Consider the following 23,156-nt stretch of genomic DNA (forward strand, 5'->3'; position numbering starts at 1 on the left):
GAGTTCTAGTGGTGGGAATTGTATGGAGATGTACCCCTCTTATCCTATGGGTTTATCAATATTGCCTTTTTATAAATAAAAAAGAAAGGAAGGAAAATTCAGGGGTCAGGCTGTAGCACAGTGGGTTAAGCACATGTGGAGCAAAGTGCAAGGAGTGGCATAAGGATCCCGGTTTGAGCCCCCGGCTTCCTACCTGCTAGGGATTCACTTCACAAGCGGTGAAGCAGGTCTGCAAGGTTTCTATATTTCTCCCCCCGCCTCTGCCTCCCCTCCTTTTTCAATTTTTCTCTGTTATCCAATAGCAACATCAATGGCAACAATAACAGTAAGGACAACAACAACAAGGGCAACAAAATGGGGAAAAAATGGCATCCAGGAGCAGTGGATTTATAGTGCAGGCCCCGAGCCCCAGCAGTAAACCTGGAGAAAAAAGAAAGAAAGAAAAATTCAATTGCTTAAAGTTAATTCCAGCTATTCAATGACTGCTCTGGTACACAAATCCCTGAAGTCCATGCTTTGCCAGCTGCATCATGTTCCTTCTAATTAAATCATCTATCTGGGTAGATGATTTAAATTAGGAATAGATGTGACTTGGCTGAAGTTGGAATAAAAACCCACATCTTCTTCACTGTTCAAGTCGTGACTTTTCTAAGAAAGAGCTCAATAGAAGTTTCTGAAAATAATTTAGATGCAACATTTGGCAGTTTAAAACTTGTGAATCATTATCACATGAAGATACTGAATCACTGTACGTTATGAAGAATTAACAGTAATTAATCGGAGAAGGTCTGAGAACAGGACTTGATATGGTGATTCTGACATGCTAACTGATAGCATTGAGGAGAAGTTGATTTCTGTATAATGAATTGCAGATTAAAATTTCAATTAGCAATTTTTTACATGTTCACCCTTGAGGATATATTCTCATAGTGTAGACACTGAGTTCTGTTGAGATCACCAGAGCAAGTGGTATCCTCTCCATTTCTTTCTCTTTCTTAAAAAGGAAAATATTTATTTATGTATTACAGATAGGGAGAGGGAAAGGGAGAGGGAACCAGAGCATCACTGTGATAATTGCAATGCCATGTATTGAATTCAGGACCTCATGCTTGAGAGTCCAGCACTTTATTCACAGCACTACCACCTAGGACATTCTCTTCATTACTTGTATAAGAAAGTAGGAAGAAATACCTACTATTATAAAAAAGAAAAAAAGAGATAGATAAGTTACTATGGTTATTTAAAAAATGATAGTACAGAAATATGTGGCAAAATATTAATGTGTTATACCTAGTAGAAAAGTTTGTTCTCAAATGCCTTTATATTCATTTTTAAATTCCAGATGAATTCTATAATGCAGTTACTGATACTATCTCTATTTTTAAAAATATTTATTCCCTTTTGTTGCTCTTGTTTTATTGTTGTAGTTATTATTGTTGTTATTGATGTCATCATTGTTGGATAGGACAGAGAGAAATGGAGAGAGGAGGGGAAGACAGAGAGGGGGAGAGAAAGATAGACACCTGCAGACCTGCTTCACAGCCTGTGAAGCGACTCCCCTGCAGGTGGGGATCCGGGGCTCGAACTGGGATCCTTATGCAGGTCCTTGCGCTTCACACCATGCACTGTGCTACCACCCGACTCCCCTCTTATTTTATAAGTGAAGAAACTGGGGTAGAGGTCAGGTAACCTGTGCAAAGGCACACAAGTAGAGTTTGTTTTGTCTGTTTGGTACTAAAGCGCAGGGTTTGTTTTTTGTTTGTTTTTATTTTCTTGGTATTTTCTACCAGGGCTATCACTGTTGCTTGTTGCCTGAATGACTCCACTAGTTCCTAGTGGTCTTTGTTTCTTTCCTCTAGATTGAAGGCGAAAGACAGACATAGATAGAGACACAGAGAAGGACAGACACCATAGCACTGCTCTACCATTCTTGAACCCTCAACCTATACATGCTCCCAAGTGGAAACCCAGGACTCGAACCCAGGCCCTTGTGCATGGCAATGTGTGTGCTCAAGTGGGTAAGCTAGCTTCGGATGCCCTACAGCTCATGTTTTTAACATCTGCTAAAGGATTATGGAGTTATGGGAATCATTCTAGCTTCTTCTTCTGAGAGATTATAAACAGAAGGCATAAAAATATTTATCTAAGGACTGCCAAAATAGCTCACCTGAATAGTGGGCCTGCTTTTCCATGTTCCTGACCAGATGAGCCAGTCCAAGCCACACTGGAGAAAGATTCAATGCTGTGGTTTATTTCCATTTCTCCCTCTGTCTGATTTTTTCTGTCTCTCTGCCTCCCTCCCACTCCCTAGCAATTAAAAAAAAAGTTTAACTCTAAATAATGAATTTATCACTTCTACCACTATTTCAGGAGGATCTTGCAATGGAAAAGTCAAATTAAAATGTGATTCATCAGTCAAGTAATCTCAGTATGGAGAATATTTAGAGAAATACATTTGTAACATAGGTCAGAAGTTTCCTGAGCCAAGTCAAGTAACATTTCAATAAACTTGAACAAGCTTTCTGAGCAGTGAGTGATGTACTTTACAAACTAGAGGTGGCTGTAACTTGCTTTGCTTCTGGGGCTTTGATGTGCCCCACAGTTCTTCCTAACCTCAGTTCTTGTTTTGAATACCCTGGGCATACCCAGATTAATCGGATATGAAGGCAACTGAAATAAATTTGCAAGCAGTTCTCATGAGTAGAAACACCACTAAGTCAGATGGCCTTATTATAATGAAATTCTGGGTCTACTAGAAGGTCTAAAAATAAAAAAATATATATAGTGTAAAAACATTTTTATTAATGGTTTACAAAATTAAAATTTTAAAAATATTTATTCCCTTTTGTTGCCCTTGTCTTTTTATTATTGTAGTTATTATTGTTGTTGTTATTGATGTCGTCGTTATTAGATAGGAGTAAGGAGGCGAAGACAAAGATTGGGAGAGAAAGATAGACACCTTGCAGACCTGCTTCACAGCTTGTGAAGCGACTCCCCTGTAGGTGGGGAGCCGGGGGCTCGAACTGGGATCCTTACGCTGGTCCTTGTGCTTTGTGCCATGTGCGCTTAACTCACAGCACTACTGCCCGGCTCCCACAAAATTAAAGTATTTTAAAAATGGGACTGGAGAAGTAGCTTATTGAGTTGGGCGTTTGCCTTGCCATGCCTGTGAGTCAGCTTCGTGCCCTGGCACCATATAAGAGAAACAGTGGTATTGTGGTGTGTCTTGCTGTCTCTGAGTGAAAAAGTTTGTCATGTAGTGAAATCCCACATATGTGCGGCCATGAGGCTGTATAACTAACAAACTAATAAATAAATAAATGTAGAAATTTAATTCTTAATATTTATTCCAATTTTTACTCAGTCTTATTTTCTTTTTAAATTTAGATTAGAGATGGACGGGGGAGATGGAGAAAGACACCTGAAGTATTGCTTCACCACTTGTGAAACTTCCCTACCCCCTTCACCTCACACGGGGAACCAGGGATTTGAACCCAGGTCCTTATATATGTGCTTGCTCTACTGAGTATGTCAGTCTTTGTTTTTAAAGATTTATTTATTTGTTAATAAGAAAGGGGGGAAAAACAGAGCAGCACTCTGGCACATTACATGCCAGGATTAAACTCAGGATTGTGCCAACTCCTAGACTTCTACACTTATTCTTTTGTCAAATTGATGTCTGAGCACAAATACTGTATCTTTGAAGTTCAGAATCTCTACATCTTCTTCTTTTTCCCCCTTTCTGTCACTGTGAACATGTGCATTTGGGAGTGGTCATTCCTCTGAGGAAAACATCATTGGAAAGTTATTTACCCTTCTGTCCCATATTATAATGTGCATGAGTTGTAAGCTCATGCATAGAGTTATAAACACACTTGTTAGCTATTGTAGGATGCTTTGGGAATTTGGGGATTCTAAGAGTTAGGTTAGTGTTAGAATAAATGATAGACAAAACAGACACCTAAAGACATACTCCTCTTCCAGGTGCATTGTCAGCCCTTTGTATAGCTTGATGCATATGACCTCATAGTAACTTCTGTGCTCTAGTGATTTGCATTTATTCTGCCCCTACCTCCATGCCTCTGTCTGTTCACCACCCCACCCCCTACTTCTTTGTGCAGTCAAATTCTACCCCTCCTCAAGGGGGAACCCAAGTTCTGCCTTGACTGAAAAACTTCCATGCTATCATCAGCCTATGTTAATGTTGCTTCTCAATGTTTGCATGAAAAAAATTCCACTCTTCTACATGATTTTTATCCCTGGGTTATTTACTCACTTTATCCATTCTGTGGAATGCTATCTAACATCACTTTCAGTCATTAACAGGTTGTCTATGCATGAGCTGAAAACTCACTTCTGTTGTCCTTTGAATTATCTTTTTGATATTTGACAGTTATGATTATTATTTTTTTGCCTCCAGGATAACCGCTGGGCCTCAGTGCCTGCCCTACAAATCCACTGCTCCTGGAGGCCATTTTTTCCGTTTTGTTTTTCCCTGTTGTTTATTGTTGTTGTTATTATTGTTGTTGTTGTTATTGCTTTCGTTGTTGGATAGGACAGAGAGTAATGGAGAAAGGAGGGGAAGACAAAGAGGGGGAGAGAAAGATAGACACCTGTAGACATGCTTCACTGCCTGTGAAGCGACTCCCCTGTAGGTGGGGAGCCGGGGGCTCAAACTGGGATCCTTCTGCTTGGTCCTTGCGCTTTGCGCCACATGTGCTTAACCCGCTGCACTACCGCCCCGACACCCTATTTGAAGGTAGTTAAGGTTTGCTTATGCTGTCCTGTTAGGCCCTTTTGCATCACTGTCATCTCTCTTGCTTTAAAATTATTCAAGGAAGCCATTCATTGTGTCTGCAAACACAATTCTATTCTGTACAAATGTACTCTTAAAAAGAAAAGTGGATTTTTTTTAAATTTAAAAAAAAACAGGAAAAGAAATGAAGCTGCTGTAGGTTTCTAGGCTAATGTGACAAGAAAAATTCCAGTTTTATACAAAGTCACTTTTATATCCAAACTGAGCTGATAATTTGAAAGGAGTAAATTGGTTGTCATGGGTACTATCTGGGGGGGTGGGGGGTTGGTGGTGAGAAGAATAACAGTCACAGTATCTCACTCAAACTCACTCAAAGCCAAATCAAGTCATCTAGAATGCGCTTTTCTCCCCTAACTTCTTTTTGGGGGAGTAGAGGGTGGGCTCTGGCACTTAGGAATGTTGAAGTAACAGCATGGAGAAAAGAAGCAACCTAATTTTTCCTTCAGGACTAATGAGGTATTTCTATTACTGACTTATTTGAGAATTGAGGCTGTGAGGAAGCTTAGCTACTTCAATTCAGCTGCCATTATGACTGCTCCCAGCTGCTCCCAGCTGGGGTAATAATACAATCTTGCCTAAGGTGAAAGTGCTCTGAATAGACTGAGTCTGTGAACACTAAATAATTAAAACTGTATCCAGCCCATTACAAGTTAGCATTTGTGCTGACATTAAAAGTTGCAGAGGATCAGTGTCCTGTGATGGAGGAAGTGGACAGGTTGGTGGAGGGTGTGGCTTGCTGACACTTATCATGGGGAGATGTAAAACTACAGACATGTGGCACTAGCAGTCCTGCACACCATCGTTTTCCCCAATAAAGGGGAAACAAGAAATTGTGGAGAATTGCTGGACTTTAACTCATGCTGATCTCAGATTTGTAAAGAAAAATGTGACTTCTTGGTTTTCCTTTAAGTGGTTACTTGTTTTCCACCTAAACCTCCATCTTGCTGGATAGCCAGATGATTAGCCCCTGGTGGTCCTGTTTGTTGATCCACCCTTCCAGATGTTGGCATTGCAAATGCTCCAGAAGTCTGCCTGCAGCGTCCATAGACATCCTGTTTAGTTATGTGCCCTCCGCTGGAACAAGTCTCATTGCAGTCCAACCTGATTTTGTCTTTTTTCTGATTCAAATCCATTTTTCTTCTTTAGCATCATACCTGTCCATTTGCTGTTTCTGTTACTCAGCAGTACACTTAATTGGAAGGCATACTAAGATGCAGCTTTCTCACTAATCAACTTTAGGAAAAGCCTAGTCCGATAAATAAGTTGAACTTCTGGGCTGGAGAGGTAGCACAGTGTTTCAGAGCATAGATAGCTCTGAAGTCTCAGATTCAGTCTCTTGCACCATCGTAAGACAGAGCCTATCTATGCTCTGGTTTAAAAAAAAAAGAAAAAGAAAAAAAGCATTCCATGTTCAAGGCACCAGAAGTCCAGGTTCAGTCCCCATCATCACTTTAAGCCAGAGCTAAACAGTGTTCTGGTAAAAACAAAACAAAACAAAACAAAACAAAACAAAACAAACAAAAAACCAAACAGAACAATTTAGCACTCATAATTTTATGCTTTAGAGAAGCAGAACTGCACTTGAGGTAGATAGAACAGTGTGTAGAGCACAGAGTTAGGGAGGTTGGTGGTCTGTTGAGTCAATGTAAGGCTTAATTTGACCAGAGCAGGGAATCACAGCCAATGAGACACAGACTTTGAAGGCAGGGTTGTAGAATGAGGTTCAGAATTATTGCAGAGGTTCTGCAAATCTGTAGAGAAACCAAGAATCATCTTTACATTGAATAAACTTAACTGTTTGTAGAAGACACTGAAATAAACAAACATTCTTTTCTTTTTTTTTTTGCCTCCAGGGTTATTGCTGGGTATTAGTTCCTGTACTATGAACCCACTGCTCCTGGAGGCCATTTTTTCCCATGTTGTTGCGCTTGTTGTAGTTGTTCTGGTTGTCATAGCTGTTGTTGTTGGATAAACATTCTATTTCTTATGGGAATCCTCAGTGGCATTTTTCTTTTTCACGAATCAACATATACAAAATTTGTGGGTCTGTGCTCTGTTTCTATGTTAAATGTGCCCTATGTGAGAACATGGAAAACAACTAACTTAGTCACTTGAACTGCTGTCCTGCTAGTGACAATAATTGTAGCAATAGTGGCTAGCTCTTACATTAGCGCTATGTGAGAGGCACTGCTCTGAGTATTTTACACTTAATGACTCATTTAGTACAATACTTTGAAGTTCCACTGTTTTAGACTTCATTATTGTGGGAACCGAGACGAGGCATGTTATACAATTTGCCGAAGGGGTATGCTTCTGTGGTTAGTGCTAGCAGTGTAAATAGAGTACTCAAGAAAACACAGAAGGCAAAGTTTCAGTGAAATCTCAACAGTGTTTTTTTTCACCATTCATGCTTTACGGAATTAAATAGTTATGCTGTGAGATTTACTGGGCCAGGATTGGGGTAGAAAGATAAGACATGGGTATTAGAGTCTTTTGTAAGTTTCCAACAGTGATAGATACTAGTGTACACCAGGCTGAGTGCTATTATTCTGTGGAGTTATCCTTATAAGAAGAGCTCTACAAAATGCTAGGAAATGTGAAGGTTAATTAAATCATAATCTTAAAATACTAGTAAGGAAGTTAGATTAATATCAATTCAACTAAATATTAAAATGTCATGTTAGGAGCCAAGTTAATATCATGACTTGAAGATCATATCTAGCATAGCACCTGTTGTCACTTGGCTGGCATTTATGCAATTACATGAGTTTTGTAGTTTATCCAGAATTTTTTTTAGTAAATATTTATTTATTCCCTTTTGTTGCCCATGTTATTTTATTGTTGTAGTTATTATTATTGTTGTTATTGGATAGGATGATGTCGTCGTTGTTGAATAGGACAGAGAGAAATGGAGAGAGGAGGGGAAGACAGAGGGGGAGAGAAAAACAGACACCTGCAGACCTGCTTCACCGCCTGTGAAGCGACTCCTCTGCAGGTGGGGAGCCCGGGGCTTGACCTGGATCCTTATGCTGGTCCTTGTACTTTGCACCACATGCGCTTAACCCTCTGTGCTACCGCCAGACTCCCCTTTTACCCAGAATTTATACTTAGAAGGGATTTAAAAAAATTTTATTACTTATTCATGTTGATTTACAAAATTACAAGGTGACAGGGGTTCAAATATGCACCATTTCCACCGTCACAGTTCAGTTCTCCAAAGTTTGCAAATATGGGTCAACTATTATTTCTACAACTGTCTGCCTATATTTATATCATATATATATATATATATATATATATATATATATATATATATATATCCCACTTTTCCCATGGTCTCATCTTCTCTTCCTTTCCAAGTTACACTTGTACCTATTACTACATCCAAATGTCCCTCCCTTTTTAAATCTTCTTTCTCCTGCTCCTGATGGAGTTGTAGTTTAGTCTTCTTTGCAGATGGGTTTGTTTCATCAAAGATGCCCTTGAAGTTTAGGCGGGAAAGTGTTCCACCAATGTTTTCCTCTAAGTATTTTATAGTTTCTGGTCTAACATCCAGGTCCTTGATCCATTTGGAGTTGACTTTTGTTTCTGGTGAGATAAAGTATTTCAGTTTCTTTCTTCTTATTTTTCCCAGCACCAGTTATTGAAGAGTGCCTCCTTCCTCCATTTAATACTTTGGGCCCCCTTATCAAAGATTAGATGTCAATAGATGTGGGGGTGTAGTTCTGGGCTTTCAATTCTGTTTCACTGGCCTGTTCATATTTTCTAGTTCCTCTTTATTTAATTTTGGAAGTTCGTGGGTATCTAGGATATCATCCATTTCTTCCAGGTTCTCTAGCTTGGTGGCATATATTTGTTCATAGAAGCGTCACATGATATGTTGAATTTCTGTGGTGTCTGTTGTGATATCTCCTCTTTCATTTACAATCCAATTTATTTGGGTCTTTTCCTTTTTTTTGTTTTGTGAATCTGGCTAAACGTTTGTCGATTTTGTTTACTCTTTCAAAGAACCAATATTTACTTTCTATGATCTTTTTTATGGTTCTCTTATTTTCGATGATGTTTTATTTCCACTCTAATTTTGGTGATTTCAGTCTTTCTAGTTGCTTTGTGGTTCCTTTTTTTCTTCTTCTAAGTCTTTAAAGTGTGCAGACAGGTTGTTTATTTTAGCTTTTTCTTGTTTCCTAATGAGTGCTTGTATGGCTATGAACTTCCCTCTCAGCACTGTCTTAGCTATGTCCCAAATATTTTGATAGCTCATGCCTTCATTTTTATTGAACTCTTGAAACATTTTGATCTCTTCTTTAATTTCCTCTTTGACCCAGTAGTTGCTAAGTAGTATGTTGAGTTTCCATATTTTGGGACTTTCACTAATATTTTGTTTATTTTTAAGTGTTAATTTAATCCCACTGTGGTCTGAGAAGTTCCTTGGGATGATTTCAATGCTCTTGAATTTGCTGACACTGTCTTTGTGGCCTAACACATGATCTATCCTTGAGAATGACCCATGTGGACTTGAATAGCATGTGTCTTCCAGTTTCTTGGGGGTGAATGAGTCTGAAAATGTCCACTAGTTCTAGTTTATCTATCTCCTCATTTAGGTCCCTCATTTCTTTATTGATTTTCTGCCTGGATGATATGTCAAGCTGAGAGAGTGGGGTGTTGAAGTCCCCTACTATTACTGTGTTGTAAATATATTGTTGTAGCTCTTTCAGTAGATGTTTGATGTATTTAGATGGCTTCTCATTGGGTGCATAGATGTTGATAATCGTTAAGTACATTGATGTACTCTGCTTCCTTTATTTCCCCATCCTGTATAACGTTTTCTTTTCCATCATTTATATTTAAACAAGAGAAATCATTTGCTGTTAATTTCTGGAGTTGTAGGGTGTAGATGGTGTTAATATCTTCTAAATAGGGAGGACATAAACTGTCTAGTGTAACTCTCTGATTCCTATGTCAGAAACCTACCCTTTGGGCTCATGGCTTTTCCTAATTAGATTCTCATTTTATGATCCTTAGAGATGAGCACATACTGTATGAGTAAACAAAAATTTTTTGATTTCTTAAATTTTTTCATCCTGGAACTTGGCATCAGTTTTGTATTAGGATCATAGGTGAAGAAAGTTTCCACTTGCCACATTAAATTGTTTGTATAAAATGCTATGAAATCAGCTGGTCTTTGTCTTTGTTATTACTCACCATCTCCTCACCCAAGGAAACACCATGTCCTCCAAAATTTCCATTGTTTACAGACAGAGCTTATTCCAGGTGTGGGTACAGATTGCTTATCTTCAACAGAAAACATCAATGTTTGCGAATATTATGGGAATTGTAGCAAAAACTGAACCCCTAAACCTGCATGTGGTATCATTTAAAATGTAGCTAATGTTTAAATATTAAGCTTTAATCCTCAAATCTACAATATAAAATGTGAAAAAGTATCAAGAATATCTCATCTTATTCAGCTTTAGGTGTATGTTAAAGTACATGTCTTTTATGAAATCTGTCACATACACACTTACCACCGTTTGTTGAATTTCCTCTGTAAGCCCAATGACTAAGTAGCCTAATGCTGTGAAGAATTATCTTCTCTTGAAAATATGAGTAGGTTTTGTATTTATGCTATCAAAGATTTCAAGAAAAATCCAATTCTCCTTTCATCATTTCACTTTTCCTTTTTTTTTTTTAAGAAGATGTACCTTCTTAAAAAACATTTATTTATTGAATAGAGATAGAAAGAAACTGAGATGGGAGGGGTAGATAGAGAGGGAAAGAAGAAGAGAGATACCTGCAATACCATTTCACCATTTGTGAGGCTTCCCCCACTGTAGGTGGGATCTGGGGGCTTGAACCCTGGTCCTTATGCTTGGTAACATATGCACTTAACCAGGCACACCACTCCTCAGCCCTCAGACTTTTTTTTTTTTTAAGCAGAATGGACTTATTCAGAATATTTATCTTGTGGGAAGGGGTAGATGGTGTAGTAATTTATGTTGTAATACTTCTTTACTCTCTGGGACAGTATGCATTGGTTGGTCCTTTATTTATTTATTTGTTTGTTTCTGTAGCTTCAAGAACCCACTGGTTGGTAATGATCTCTTAGGAAACAATGCCATACTTAGCTCAGAAAATCTTTCTGATAAACTTTTCATTTGGGGGATGCAAAAAAACTCACCTGAGAGGGTCCCTGCCTTTCCATGCTTGTGACCCATAGGGGAAGCTTCATTACTGTGGTGTCTTTCCCTTTCTCCATCTCTCTCGCTTTTCTTTTCTTTCTTTTTTTTTGCCTCCAGGGTTATCGCTGGGGCTCAGTATTGCCACTATTGCTGTTGTTGTTGGACAGGACAGAGAGAAATAAAGAGAGAAGGGGAAGACAGAGAAGTGAAGAAAAAGACACCTGTAGACCTGCAGGTGGGGAGCCGGGGTCTCAAACCAGGATATTTACTCTGGTCTTTGTGCTTTGCACCACTTAACCCAATGTGCTACATCTTGGCCCCTGTCTTTCTCTTTTTATCTGGGAAAAAAGTCAGTTTAGAGTAGTAAAGCTCTACTGATAATGAAAAAAAGACAAACAAAAGCAAAAATTAATTTTTTCTTTGCTTAACAAGTAGCAGATTTGTAGTGGATTCTGGGTTATCCAAGGAGAATATAAATTGTGATGTCTTTAATGAACTGACGTCATTCCTCACAATTGATAGGGAAGAGCCCCCTCCTCCACCTCCTGTCTTCAGGATTCATCCTTCTATCTGGGCTGTAAGTCCTGATCCTATTTGTAGTCTTCCCATTCTGACTTTTTCAGCTTGTTACTTTGTTAGCTATTCTTCAGCTAGTTAATGGTTGTTTCAGTCATAATGAAAACCAAATCTACTTTTGATGGTACATCTTCTTATATTTATTCATTTTATGTTGTCATTTTGGGGATGCAAAAAACCTCACCTAGTGGTGGGTATGCCTGCTTTGCCATGCTGTGATCCATGGGGGAAGCATCTTGTCCTTTTTCCATCAGTCTCTTTTTATCAAGAGTGGTAGAGCTTTACCACACTATCTTTTTTCAGAGACAGATAGAGAGGGAAAAAGGGAAATACCACAGCACCAAATCTTCCTCCAGTGAGACTGGGCCCAGTCTTGAACCTAAGTCTTACACATGGCAAAGTAGGCATTTCATCCAGGTGAACCATTATGTTGACCCTGCCTCTTCCTCTAGTTATTTCTCCACCCATTTTATTGTCTTTACTACCAAGGTTCATGACCCTCAGCATAAAACCATACTGCTTTAATAATAGCAGATTGAGGATACCGCACACACGTTGCCATACACAAGGACCCAGGTTCAAGCACTCAACCCCCACCTTCTGGGGAGGAGCTTTATGAGTAGTGGGGTAGTGCTGGAGGACTCTCTCTCTCTCTCTCTCTCTCTCTCCTATTCCATATTTCCATCTCTCACACACAGTCAAAAAGAAGAAAAGGAAGAAGAGGAGAAAATGGCCACAGGGTAGTAGTAGAGTCCTTTCCAATTTTGTTGGATTTTCTGTGATGAGGTCATTGAAAATCCATTGAAAGCAGTAATGCTGCCAGAGCTGTGGAGGAAAATGTCTTTACATATGAGAGGTTCTTATTCAGTTGAACTCACTGCAGAAAACAAGCTAATATCTTTAGTGGGGATAATTCTGTGATTGTGGGCATTGCAAAATAATTCAGAAGTTTAAGGTAGTCAATTTAACAGACATTTCCTTGGTGCTTTTTAGGTACTAGGTCATGTCTTATATGTTGGGAGTGTAACATTGAATAACATAGACAGAAAAATAACATACTAGTAGAGCACGCACCATTTCGTGAACAGGTTTATGTTGTTAAAGGCAGTAATGATACACCCACTAGAGTGCACTTATTACTGTGTGCAAGGACTTAGACTCAAGCCTCAGGTCCCTGCCTGCAGGGAGAAAGTTTCAGAAGTGGTAAGCAGTGCTACAGGCATCTGTCTGTCCGTCTCTATGCCCCCCCCCCCACATACACACATACATCTCTTTCTCTAGAAAAATAAGGAAAAGGGAAGACTGTCAACAGAGCAGTGTATTCATCATGCAGCTACCAAGCCTCAGCAGTTAACATTAGTGGGAAAATAAAGTTTAAAAAAGTCTTTAAAAAATAAGAGTTGAGGGAGTCGGGCTGTAGCGCAGCGGGTTAAGCGCAGGTGGCGCAAAGCACAAGGACCGGCGTAAGGATCCCGGTTCGAACCCCGGCTCCCCACCTGCAGGAGAGTCCCCTCACAGGTGGTGAAGCAGGTCTGCAGGTGTCTATCTTTCTCTTCTCCTCTCTGTCTTCCCCTCCTCTCTCCATTTCTCTCTGTCCTATCCAACGACAACAGCAACAATAATAACTACAACATCAAAACAACAAGGGCAACAAAAGGGAATAAATAAATAAAATAAATTAAAAAAAAAGAGTGGAAAACTATTGGGAAAAACAAAGTAGTGAATGAGCAAAATGAATGGGGGTCAGGGAAAAGCTTGTTCAAGAAGTTGACAGAGACTTGAAGGATGAAACAAAAAGCAGTGGGGCTACCTGAGGATCTCCTGTAGGTGAAGGGGACAGCCAGTGCAAAGACAAAGAAATTAAAGGCAAAGGAACTGTGGCTAGCTAGAGTAATTAAAAAAATAAAAGGCTTATGGGCTTTAACAAACGAGAGGTTTTTATTTCATTGAGGGTTAGTTACATATATAAAAGACATGGCAGCAAAATAGGAAAAAGGGCAAAGCTCAGTTAGTCATGATGGCGGGGAGCCATGAGATTTTAAGCTATTTACCAGTGCTCGGCTACCCTTGTTCAAGTCTCTGGGGAATTGATGTGGTAGGTCTCAAGGAGAAGGAGAGCAGGCGAAGAGCAGCAGGAACAGAGGAAAGATGGATCTTTATGGGCATTTTAGCAGAGAACTAGGGAGTAGCTGAAGGTAAATAGTGTCCCCAGGGACGATGAGGGAAGGAGAGTGACTGATTGCTGACCTTGTCTTTCCCTCCCCTCTTTGTAAGCTCTTCTACTCTTTCCCCTGTTCTCACCAGTCTTGACCCTGATAGGTTCCATCATGTCAGGTGAGATGAGTTTCCTGCTGGTACAAGGAGACTTTATTAGGAAAGAAAGAGTATCTATAAATTTGGCGCTTTCTGAGAGCCTGTCTAAAGGTTTAGAACCTAGAGAACAGGATCACATCAAGGTTTTAGAAAGGTAATGCTGGTATCTTTAGGAGGCTGGGCATAAGAAGAGACATCAAAGACAAAAAATTGGGTAGAGGGCCTCCACTGTCATCAAGGCTTGGAGGAGAGGGACCCAAAGGAAACAGAGCATGGGGGGCCAGGACGTGACACACTGGGTTAAAAACACATAGTAAGAAGCACAAGAATCCTGGTTTGAGCCCCTGGCTCCTCACCTTGAGGAAGGTCACCACATAAGCAGTGAAACAGCTCTGCTGGTGTCAGTCTTTCTCTCTCCCTCTTTATCTTCCCTTCCTCTCTTAATTTCTCTCTGTCCTATAAAAGAATATCAAGGGGAGTTGGGCTGTAGCGCAGCGGGTTAAGCGCAGGTGGCGCAAAGCACAAGGACCAGCATAAGGATCCCGGTTCGAACCCCGGCTCCCCACCTGCAGGGGAGTGGCTTCACAGGTGGTGAAGCAGGTCTGCAGGTGTCTATCTTTCTCTCCTCCTCTCTGTCTTCCCCTCCTCTCTCCATTTCTCTCTGTCCTATCCAACAATGACAACAACAATAATAACTACAACAATAAAACAACAAGGGCAACAAAAGGGAATAAATAAATAAAAATAAAATATTTTTAAAAAAATTTAAAAAAAAGAATATCAAGACAAATGGCCACAGGAGCAGTGGATTTGTAGGGATTTGTAGTGCAGGCACCAAGCCGCAGCAGTAATCCTGGAGGAAAAAAAAAAATAGGACAGTGAGGGGGACAGGGTGTCTTGACAAATGTAATGAGTGCTGAAGGGAAGCAGTGGCCATTTATAAGTATGGTTTTGAGTTGTGAGGGGTGCTATGGAAATAATGAGAGGAGGAAGCAAGAAGAACTGAATGTAAGTTCTACAGGAGGGTGAAAGAAAGGTTTCTTTTGTAATTGCCACCTTCAGCTACTATAAAGCAAGTAGGAAAATACTGGGAGTTCAGGAGACATTCAGGAGCTGGAGACAGACCAGGGAGTTCTGGGCATGATTCACAGTTGAAATGATGGGAAGGGGCAATGGTCTATGGGACACCTTTTGAGTGACCTTCACTCTGCCTCTTTTATACATATTTCCTTTAGAGACATTTTAGCCAAGGCATGTTTTGTTCTAGGAGATTGATGAAATATAGTTTTGTTTCTGAATAGGGACTAAGTTACTTGTCACTAAACCAGCACTGACTCAGCTATTACTCATGAAATAGCCATTATCAGTCACACACATACAAGAACTTCCCTTGGAATTTTCAGTTCCCTTCCACCATTTGTTGAAAGCACATTTATGACAGAATCCATGCTAGTGCAAAATACCTCACGCCCAATAACTAATCCTTCAGCAGTCTGTCCAGGTCTGAGAAACATGAGCCAGCACAACTAATTCACGCTTCAGTACAGAGACAGAGCGTCAGAACCCATGTTTTGTGCTCTAGCAGCTACTATGTTTGACTCTTAATTTCCTGTTAGATCTGTTCCATCATCTTGGCTTAATCTTATAAACCCAGCTTTGTGACTTAGGTTATAATAGATTGATTGCAAGTCTCAGTATAACTTCATGTATTTGGACACCTTATGAATAGATGCTTTTAATAATAAAGTTCATTGTTTGTAATGCTCATTATCAGGGTGATTTACTTTTCTGGAAATAGGAAAATTATAATGCTCTCGCCCTACTGTTTCTTGTTGTTTTTTTTTTTTTTTTAACAGAGATCTGTTCAAGAAGTAGATAACCTTACATGTTATTCTGTGTTGATTTTTTTTTTAGAAATTATGTTAGAAAGATAATTTTCTTAAGCAATTGTACTAGTCCTATACTACATGTTGTATTTCTTTTTTTTTTAAATTTGATTAGTGATTTAATATTGATTTACAAAATTACAAGTTAATGGTATAACTCTGCACCATTCCCACCACCAGAGTTTGGTATCTCCATTCCCTCCATTGTAAGCTACTGCATTTATCCTAAGGGTGCAGATAGGGGTCAACTATTATTTCTGCAACCATTTGTCTACATTTGTATGTATCCTCTCCTCTTTTTTGCCTCTGTGGTCCCATCTTCTCTTTCTTTCCAAGTCACACATACACCTATTACTACATCCAAATGTCCCTTCATTTTTTCCTCTTTTCTCTCCCAGTCCTGATGGAGTTGGAGTTCAAAGCCCTCTGGCCATCTTCCCCTAATCACTCGTCCCCTTTGGGAGTATGGACCAAAATTCTTTATGTGGCACAGAAGGTGGAAATTCTGGCTTCTGTAATTGCTTCTCCACTGGATATTGGCATTGGTAGATCTGTGCATACCCCCAGAGTATTTCTATCTTTTCCTAGGGAGTAAGTCTCTGGAGAGGTGTGGTTGTAGAACACATTGATGAAGTCGTCTGCCAGGATGGAATCACCACATGTTGTATTTCTCTAGTTATTTAACGTATGCATACTTTTCTTGGCTTCTCAGCTGAACTTCTTCCATTGTACTCCACACAAATCCTATCATAGTATTAGTCTTACGGTAGACCATTTTAGAGTAAATGTGTTTTAGATGACACTCAAATAAAGTGGGAATTTTGTTTTATACCTCTAAAATCTGGATTTCATTTGAACTTAGAGGGAATTTCAGTACTTAGTTGACTTCTAGTCACATCTGTGTGTGCTTTGTGCATGCCTATTTGTTAGTCTGATGGGTTCGGGTTATCCTTTGGTGGCATTTAATGAACAATACTTGATCCTCAGGATTCAGCTAGTATAAAGAGGTTCTTGTTAATTGGTTTTGAAGGAACATTTGGGCTACAGCTGAATTCTACTCCCATGACATCATTGACAATACTGCTTGCACGACATTTTCAGCAGAGCCATCACTTACCATCCTCATAACTTGGTAGAGAAGTTTGAGTGCTCAGAGCTGAGGAATAATTTATTCCTTTTCTCCCCCTGAAGGTCTCAGCAGAAAATAGAGGACCCAGAAGAAAGCAGTGATGAAATTTTGGCTCGTCTAACATCTGCGGTAAGGCCATGGAGTTTCCCTGCCTAGGGGTGCAGAAATAATGAGATCAGAGTCTTTGAAGGGACTCAGTTTTAGTAGTGGTGTAGAGAGAGACTCACCCTGTGGCTGCTCATCACTGTAGGTGGTCCCAGTGAAGGCAAAGGAGACAATGGTACTGAGGAGCTACACTTGATTCAGTTTTTGCTGCAAGATCATAGATATCCCCAGTGGAAAGTTCCTGGAACCTCAGCAGAGGCATAGTAACTGATTTTTCAAAATACAGTCTGACTTAACTTAGGGAAATTTGTGTGCAATACTCACAACGGAAAATCACTCTATGTCTCATGACAAACAAGCATCACTCAAGAAACAGAAGACCAGGTGGTAGATTTTTTGATGTACCAAGTGCAACATTTTCATTGTGGTTTTTAAAGTAGTTATTCATGTTTGCTTTGCTGGTTAAAAGAAAGCTCTATCCTTTCTTCATATTAAAAAATTGGTCATGGTCACTAATCATTGAATTCTAGTGTTAAGCGTAGGCTCTGTTATCCTCACCTCATAAAATTCATTATCCACTGCCTTGACTTGCTTTCTAGCTACCTGTCGCATTATTTATTACCTCTATCTTCTTAGGATTAAAATGGCTATTTATGAAATTTGTGCTGGATTAGGTTATATATATATGAAATGTTCTGCTTGATCTAGGAAATTCAGCTATTGTCTCCTGAGACAATTGTTGACTAATTGTGAACCTTAAGGCTGGAATAGTGCAGATGAAGAGTTGGGGTGGGGGGGTCCTGCATTTTCTAGATAGCTAGTAGGCATATGTTAGTTATATTCCAAAGGGCCTGTGGCTATACTATACTGAAATCTGATATGATCCTAGTTATTTTCTGGGGAGATGATGGCATGGCTAGAAAAAGGACCAAAAAGCCGAGTTAGGGAAGAGAGTAGCTCCCAAATATGGGAAAGGTATATAAATTTGTTGACTGTAAACCCTATCAATTTGATGTGATCTGGGGCCCATAAACTTCTGTCTGTATACTTTTGCTTTATACCCTGGCTAACATTATTCATTTTATCCATTTTTTAAGGAAGAATTTTGATGCTTTTAGTAGTATTTCCTGAATCTCTTCCCTTCTTACAGGGTATAATAGAAACATTATTATCTATTCCAACAAACAAACAAGCAAATGACCATACTAGGACATATAGTATGTGGTAAAAGTATTAAGGTAAAAGAAACCTGACATATATAAAACAGAGAGATGGTTATACCTAAATACTGCACATTGTCAACTTCTCAGAAACATTTTTCATTGCCAGGTCCAGAAGTTGTGATATAATTCCATCAGTTTTCACTTCAGCTGTGAATTTGTCCCCTCTTGCTTTCTAGCATTTTTCTTATGAAAGTCTTGTTTTTTCCATTTAGGATCCTGCTTTGTAAGTAAGGTTTCAATCTCATTAACCAAAGCTTGCACTAAATTTGAACAGTCTTTTCCTCTCCCTTGTTATCTTATCTGTACCTGGAATATTCATAGGGAATACTTGCTACAGAGTGACAGAGGTCCTAATGAACAACCACTTGTTGTGTGTCATTGAAAGCATAACACTGTGAACTTCAAAACCCCAAACTTTTTATGATTCTGTGTCTTGTCACCTGCCTCATTTCTCTAATAGTACCTGTTTCATGTTTCAGTTCCTCTTATTTAAACTCTAATCATAAGTCATGTCTTGTCTAATCTTTCACCTGAAACTTCAGTCATTTCCTTTAAAATATGTCTTTCACAGAGCTGTTTATGCAATTTTGTGTCTACTAAATTATAAAGTAGCTAGGATTCCCTTAATCTGTCTTTCCTGATAAATCTACAAATAGAATTTATGACTTTGGAGGTGTTCCTTTTTGAACAATAGTATCTGAAGTTAACAGTGGCAGTTTGTTTTATTGGAAATAAAATTGCTATCATAAAGTGTATGTAGCAGGGGGGGATTTGATTTTACTGAAGCATAAAAAGTTCAAAGTTTAGAGATTTATTATTACTATATATATTTTTTTAACCAGAGCATTGTTCAGCTCTGGCTTATGGTTGTGCAGGGCTTAGACTGTCAAGCTAGCTTCATCCAGAAATAGTCTTAAGCTAGTGAAAATGGAGAGAATCTCAGTTTGAGTACATGATGAGCATAATCTAGTGATGACTTTTTTCCACATTTTAAGATATATATTTTTTTAATACCAAAACACAAATTTCCATTCCTCCTCCTCTTGGCTACTTGCCTCTTCTTTTTTTGTGGAAAAGAAAAACTGAGTATAGTTAATCTCCCTCTTCTTAGTCGATCACAGACCTGAGTGGGCATGTTTGTTCAGACAATAGAATAAGTTACTCCCCCAGGGAATGACTAACTTTCTGTCTGACTGCCACAGGATCAGAAACACCTTGCTACTTTATAATTCTTATCTGTAGGGAACATAAAATTCCTCTAGTGACTTAAGAACTGCTTTGCAATTTGGGGAAGAGCCAGGTAGATTAGCTTTTGAAAGTGTCAGGTGAGTTCCTAAAGCCAGATCTGGTTTCAAGATTATTAAAAAAGTTAAGTATTAAAAAGTGAATTGTAGCATATATCTAGTATGTTCCTTGTTCTTGCTTATAAGGAATAATGGAGCCTCTCACTATCTTCCTTCATTGTACTTTATAGTTTCCTACTACTACTGGAATGCTGTGACTTGTAGGTCTCTCAGATTACTTGGGAAGATGGCTACTTCTTTAAAGTTTATATAGGATAGGGTCTCACAGTGCCACTTCAGAAATCCATGACTGTCAGTACCTGAACTAAATAGCATATTTATTTTTCTACTTATTTATTTATTTAATCTTTATTTGTTGGATAGAGATAGCTAGAAATCAAGAGGGAAGGGGGTGATAGAGAGGGAGACAGAGAGGCACCTGCAACACTGCTTCACCACTTGTGAAGCTTTCCCCCTGCAGGTGGGGACAGGGGGCTCGAACCTGAGTCCTGGTACATTGCAACATGTGCACTCAACCAGGTGAGCCACTACCCAGCCATGGCATATTTATTTTTCTTTGAAGACTTATTTATTAATGAGAGAGAGATAACTAGAGCATTACTGAGGCACATGAGATACCAGGATCAAGCTATGGATGTCATGCTTTTGAGACCAATGTCTTATTCACTGTTCGTTCCACTTCCTGGGCTGCTGGATAGTAAGATTTTATCCTTTGTAAATTAAAAATGCTTATGAATTCTTATATTTATTACATATCGAAAGGTTTCTCATCATCTTGAGAATAGATCCTTAAATGCCAACAATGCAGATGCATTTCCAGCAGCTTATAAACAGGTGCTAAGTTGTCATCTCTCTTACCAAAGAAGTCATCTGAGATTGTCATCATGTGGCAATCTGATTCTTGAGTAAGCAGTTTCAGTGGTTCTAGTGGGCAGTATATTCCATTGCAGTTTGCCTACTCAAATGAATCTGGTAGGGGGCATCATCTAAGACATCTGCTCAGAAAGATGTGAGTATGTAGAACCCATTCAGAGTAATATACGCATGAGCTAATCCCTTGTGACTAGGGAAAGGTGTATATGTGTACGTGTGTTTATCTATGATTTTGGGGTATGTTAAGGGATAGTTTTTGGGAGTCGGGCTGTAGCACAGCGGGTTAAGCGCAGGTGGCGCTAAACACAAGGACCCGAATAAGGATCCTGGTTCAAGCCCTGGCTCCCCACCTGCAGGGGTGTCGTTTCACAAGCGGTGAAACAGGTCTGTAGGTGTCTATCTTTCTCTCCCTCTCTCTGTCTTCCCCCTTCCCTCTCCATTTCTCTCTGTCCTATCCAACAACAATGACAACAATAATAACTACAACAATAAAACAACAAGGGCAACAAAAGGGAATAAATAAATAAAAATAAATATTAAAAAAAGGGATAGTTTTTGAGGAGTGCTCTGAGAATGTGTACTACCATTCTGTGGCAGTTAAATAGTCTCTCAAAGATGAATACCCTAAAGGATACCTGAAAGTATTGCAGTACACAGCAAAAGTTACTTTGTAGATAAAATGAAAGCTTTAGGCCTTGGATGTCTGTCTGGGGCTAGTCTAATCCCTCAAACTCTTTAAAACAAAGTATTTACTGTCACAGGAGTTGTAGTGAAACAGAAGAAGAGAAGGTCTTTTTTGTGGAAAAATATGCCAACCACAAGAAAGATTGAGAGTGGCACTGCTGGATCTGAGAAATTAGAGTTCCCATGCAAAGACTAAGGAGAGGTCTCTTGAAGATAAGGGCAGGTTTTGAGTGACAAGCAACAAGGAAAAGAACATCTGCACAGTAGTGGTGTAAAAACTCGATTCTGTCAACAACCCAAAGGAACTTGGAAGCATAATCTCTCTCAGAGTTTTCAGTAAGGAATGCATTCTTGCCCATGCCTAGATTTTGATTATCTAAGCAGATGACCTGGTTGAGACATACTGTGGAATTCTGGCCAACAGAAATGTGAGATGATAGAAGGATGTCACTTAAGCCACTAGCCAGCTGATCATTTATCATGGAAGAAATGCAACATTAATATACATTCCTTGATGAATACATAGCCATAATCCCTTTATTCATGAAATAGCACTTATCTCATGGCAAAAGCTGCCAGACCATAGATAATTAAGCTCACTGATACTAGTGAAGTGTCAAAGTGAATTTCTTTTTTTTTTTAATATTTATTTATTCCCTTTTGCTGCCCTTATTGTAGTTATTATTGCTGTTGTTATTGATATCGTCATCATTATTGGATAGGACAAAGAGAAATGCAGAGAGGAGGGGAAGATACAGGGGGAGAGAAAGATAGACACCAGCAGACCTGCTTCACCGCCTGTGAAGCAACCACCCTGCAGATGGGGAGCCAGGGGCTCGAACTGGGATCCTTATGCCAGTGCTTGCACTTTGCGTCATGTGCGCTTAACCCGCTGCACTACCACCCGACTCCCTCAAAATGAATTTTTTTTTTATCCCCTGAGGGGAAGTTTTTTTTTTTTATTTAAGAAAGGATCAAAATGAATTTCTAAAACATGTTTGCCTTTAATGCATTTATAAAAATTTCACAGTTCTATGGTAATATAGAAGTTTATTTTTTATCAACTAATCTGGTATTCATTTATTTTATAAAACATATTTTTTTAAATTGAATTGTATCTAAGAAATTGTTCCCTAATCACAGAGATTTTTTGTCTGAGTCCTTAGAAATTTTTTAAGGCAAATTCCGACAGTAAACATTTTAAATTCTTTTCACAGCTTTCCTATGAAAGCTGCCCATTCTTTTTATACTAGTTGTAATGGAGTAGATATGCAAAATATAATAAGCAGAGTCAATACTTGTATTAAAGGGGTTCTGACTTATGTGGAGAAAATGGGCTTAGCCATATGAAATAACAAAATAAAGAGTAGACATTTACTTAGTTGCATTTCACTATTTAGCCATACTAATGATAGGATGTTGATGATGGTGATGATATTTCACAATGAAATAACACTGTATCAGGCACGATTCCAGTTGTTTTTTTAGTTATCAGCTCACTTAGTTCTCACAGCAGTCATCTGAGATAGAGGGATATATGACTCCATCCAATTGGAATTCTAGAACTTCTTTCAAGCTTAGAATGAAAAAAGAATAGAAACTTCTTGGTGCTGTTTTGATTTCAGAATTTTGCTCTTCCAAGTACTCTTCTCATGTTAGCAATTTTGTAAATAGACTTTCCCACTGGAAATATCTACACTGATCTGAATTTATTCCTACACAAGTGTTTCTAGTGTAACATCCTTACAAGAACTTTACAAGAATCTCCCCTTGCAGATAGGGGCACACTACTAGATACACTATCTAGGAGTTGACTGGTAGTGTAATTACAGTATTGCTATAGGTTAAAACCTCCAGAAAGGTGGACTTCCTATAAGAGTGCAGGTGTGTAAGGATCTAGCTTCAAGCTTCTGGTTCCCATCTGTATGGGTGGGGGATTCATGAGTGGTAAGCAGTGCTGCAGATGTCTCTCTTTCTCCCTCACTATCACTTCTTTCCCTCTCAATTTCTTTCCACCTTAAAAAAAAAGCCTCCATGAGTGGTGGATTTGTTCTGCAGTCACCAAGCT

General features: G+C 39.0%; 1 protein-coding gene across 1 annotated transcript in view; it reads left to right on the forward strand.

The window, feature by feature from the left end:
• The window catches only part of RAPGEF5 (Rap guanine nucleotide exchange factor 5), a 308,676-nt gene that overhangs the window by 88,580 nt on the left and 196,940 nt on the right, over window positions 1–23,156 (forward strand). The window contains exon 6 of the mRNA XM_060196104.1: window positions 16,962–17,028. Coding sequence (XP_060052087.1) covers window positions 16,962–17,028 — 67 coding nt within the window. The remainder of the gene's footprint in view (window positions 1–16,961; window positions 17,029–23,156) is intronic.

The sequence above is a fragment of the Erinaceus europaeus genome, chromosome 8, assembly GCF_950295315.1.
Source record: "Erinaceus europaeus chromosome 8, mEriEur2.1, whole genome shotgun sequence".
In the NCBI taxonomy this organism is placed as follows: domain Eukaryota; kingdom Metazoa; phylum Chordata; class Mammalia; order Eulipotyphla; family Erinaceidae; genus Erinaceus; species Erinaceus europaeus.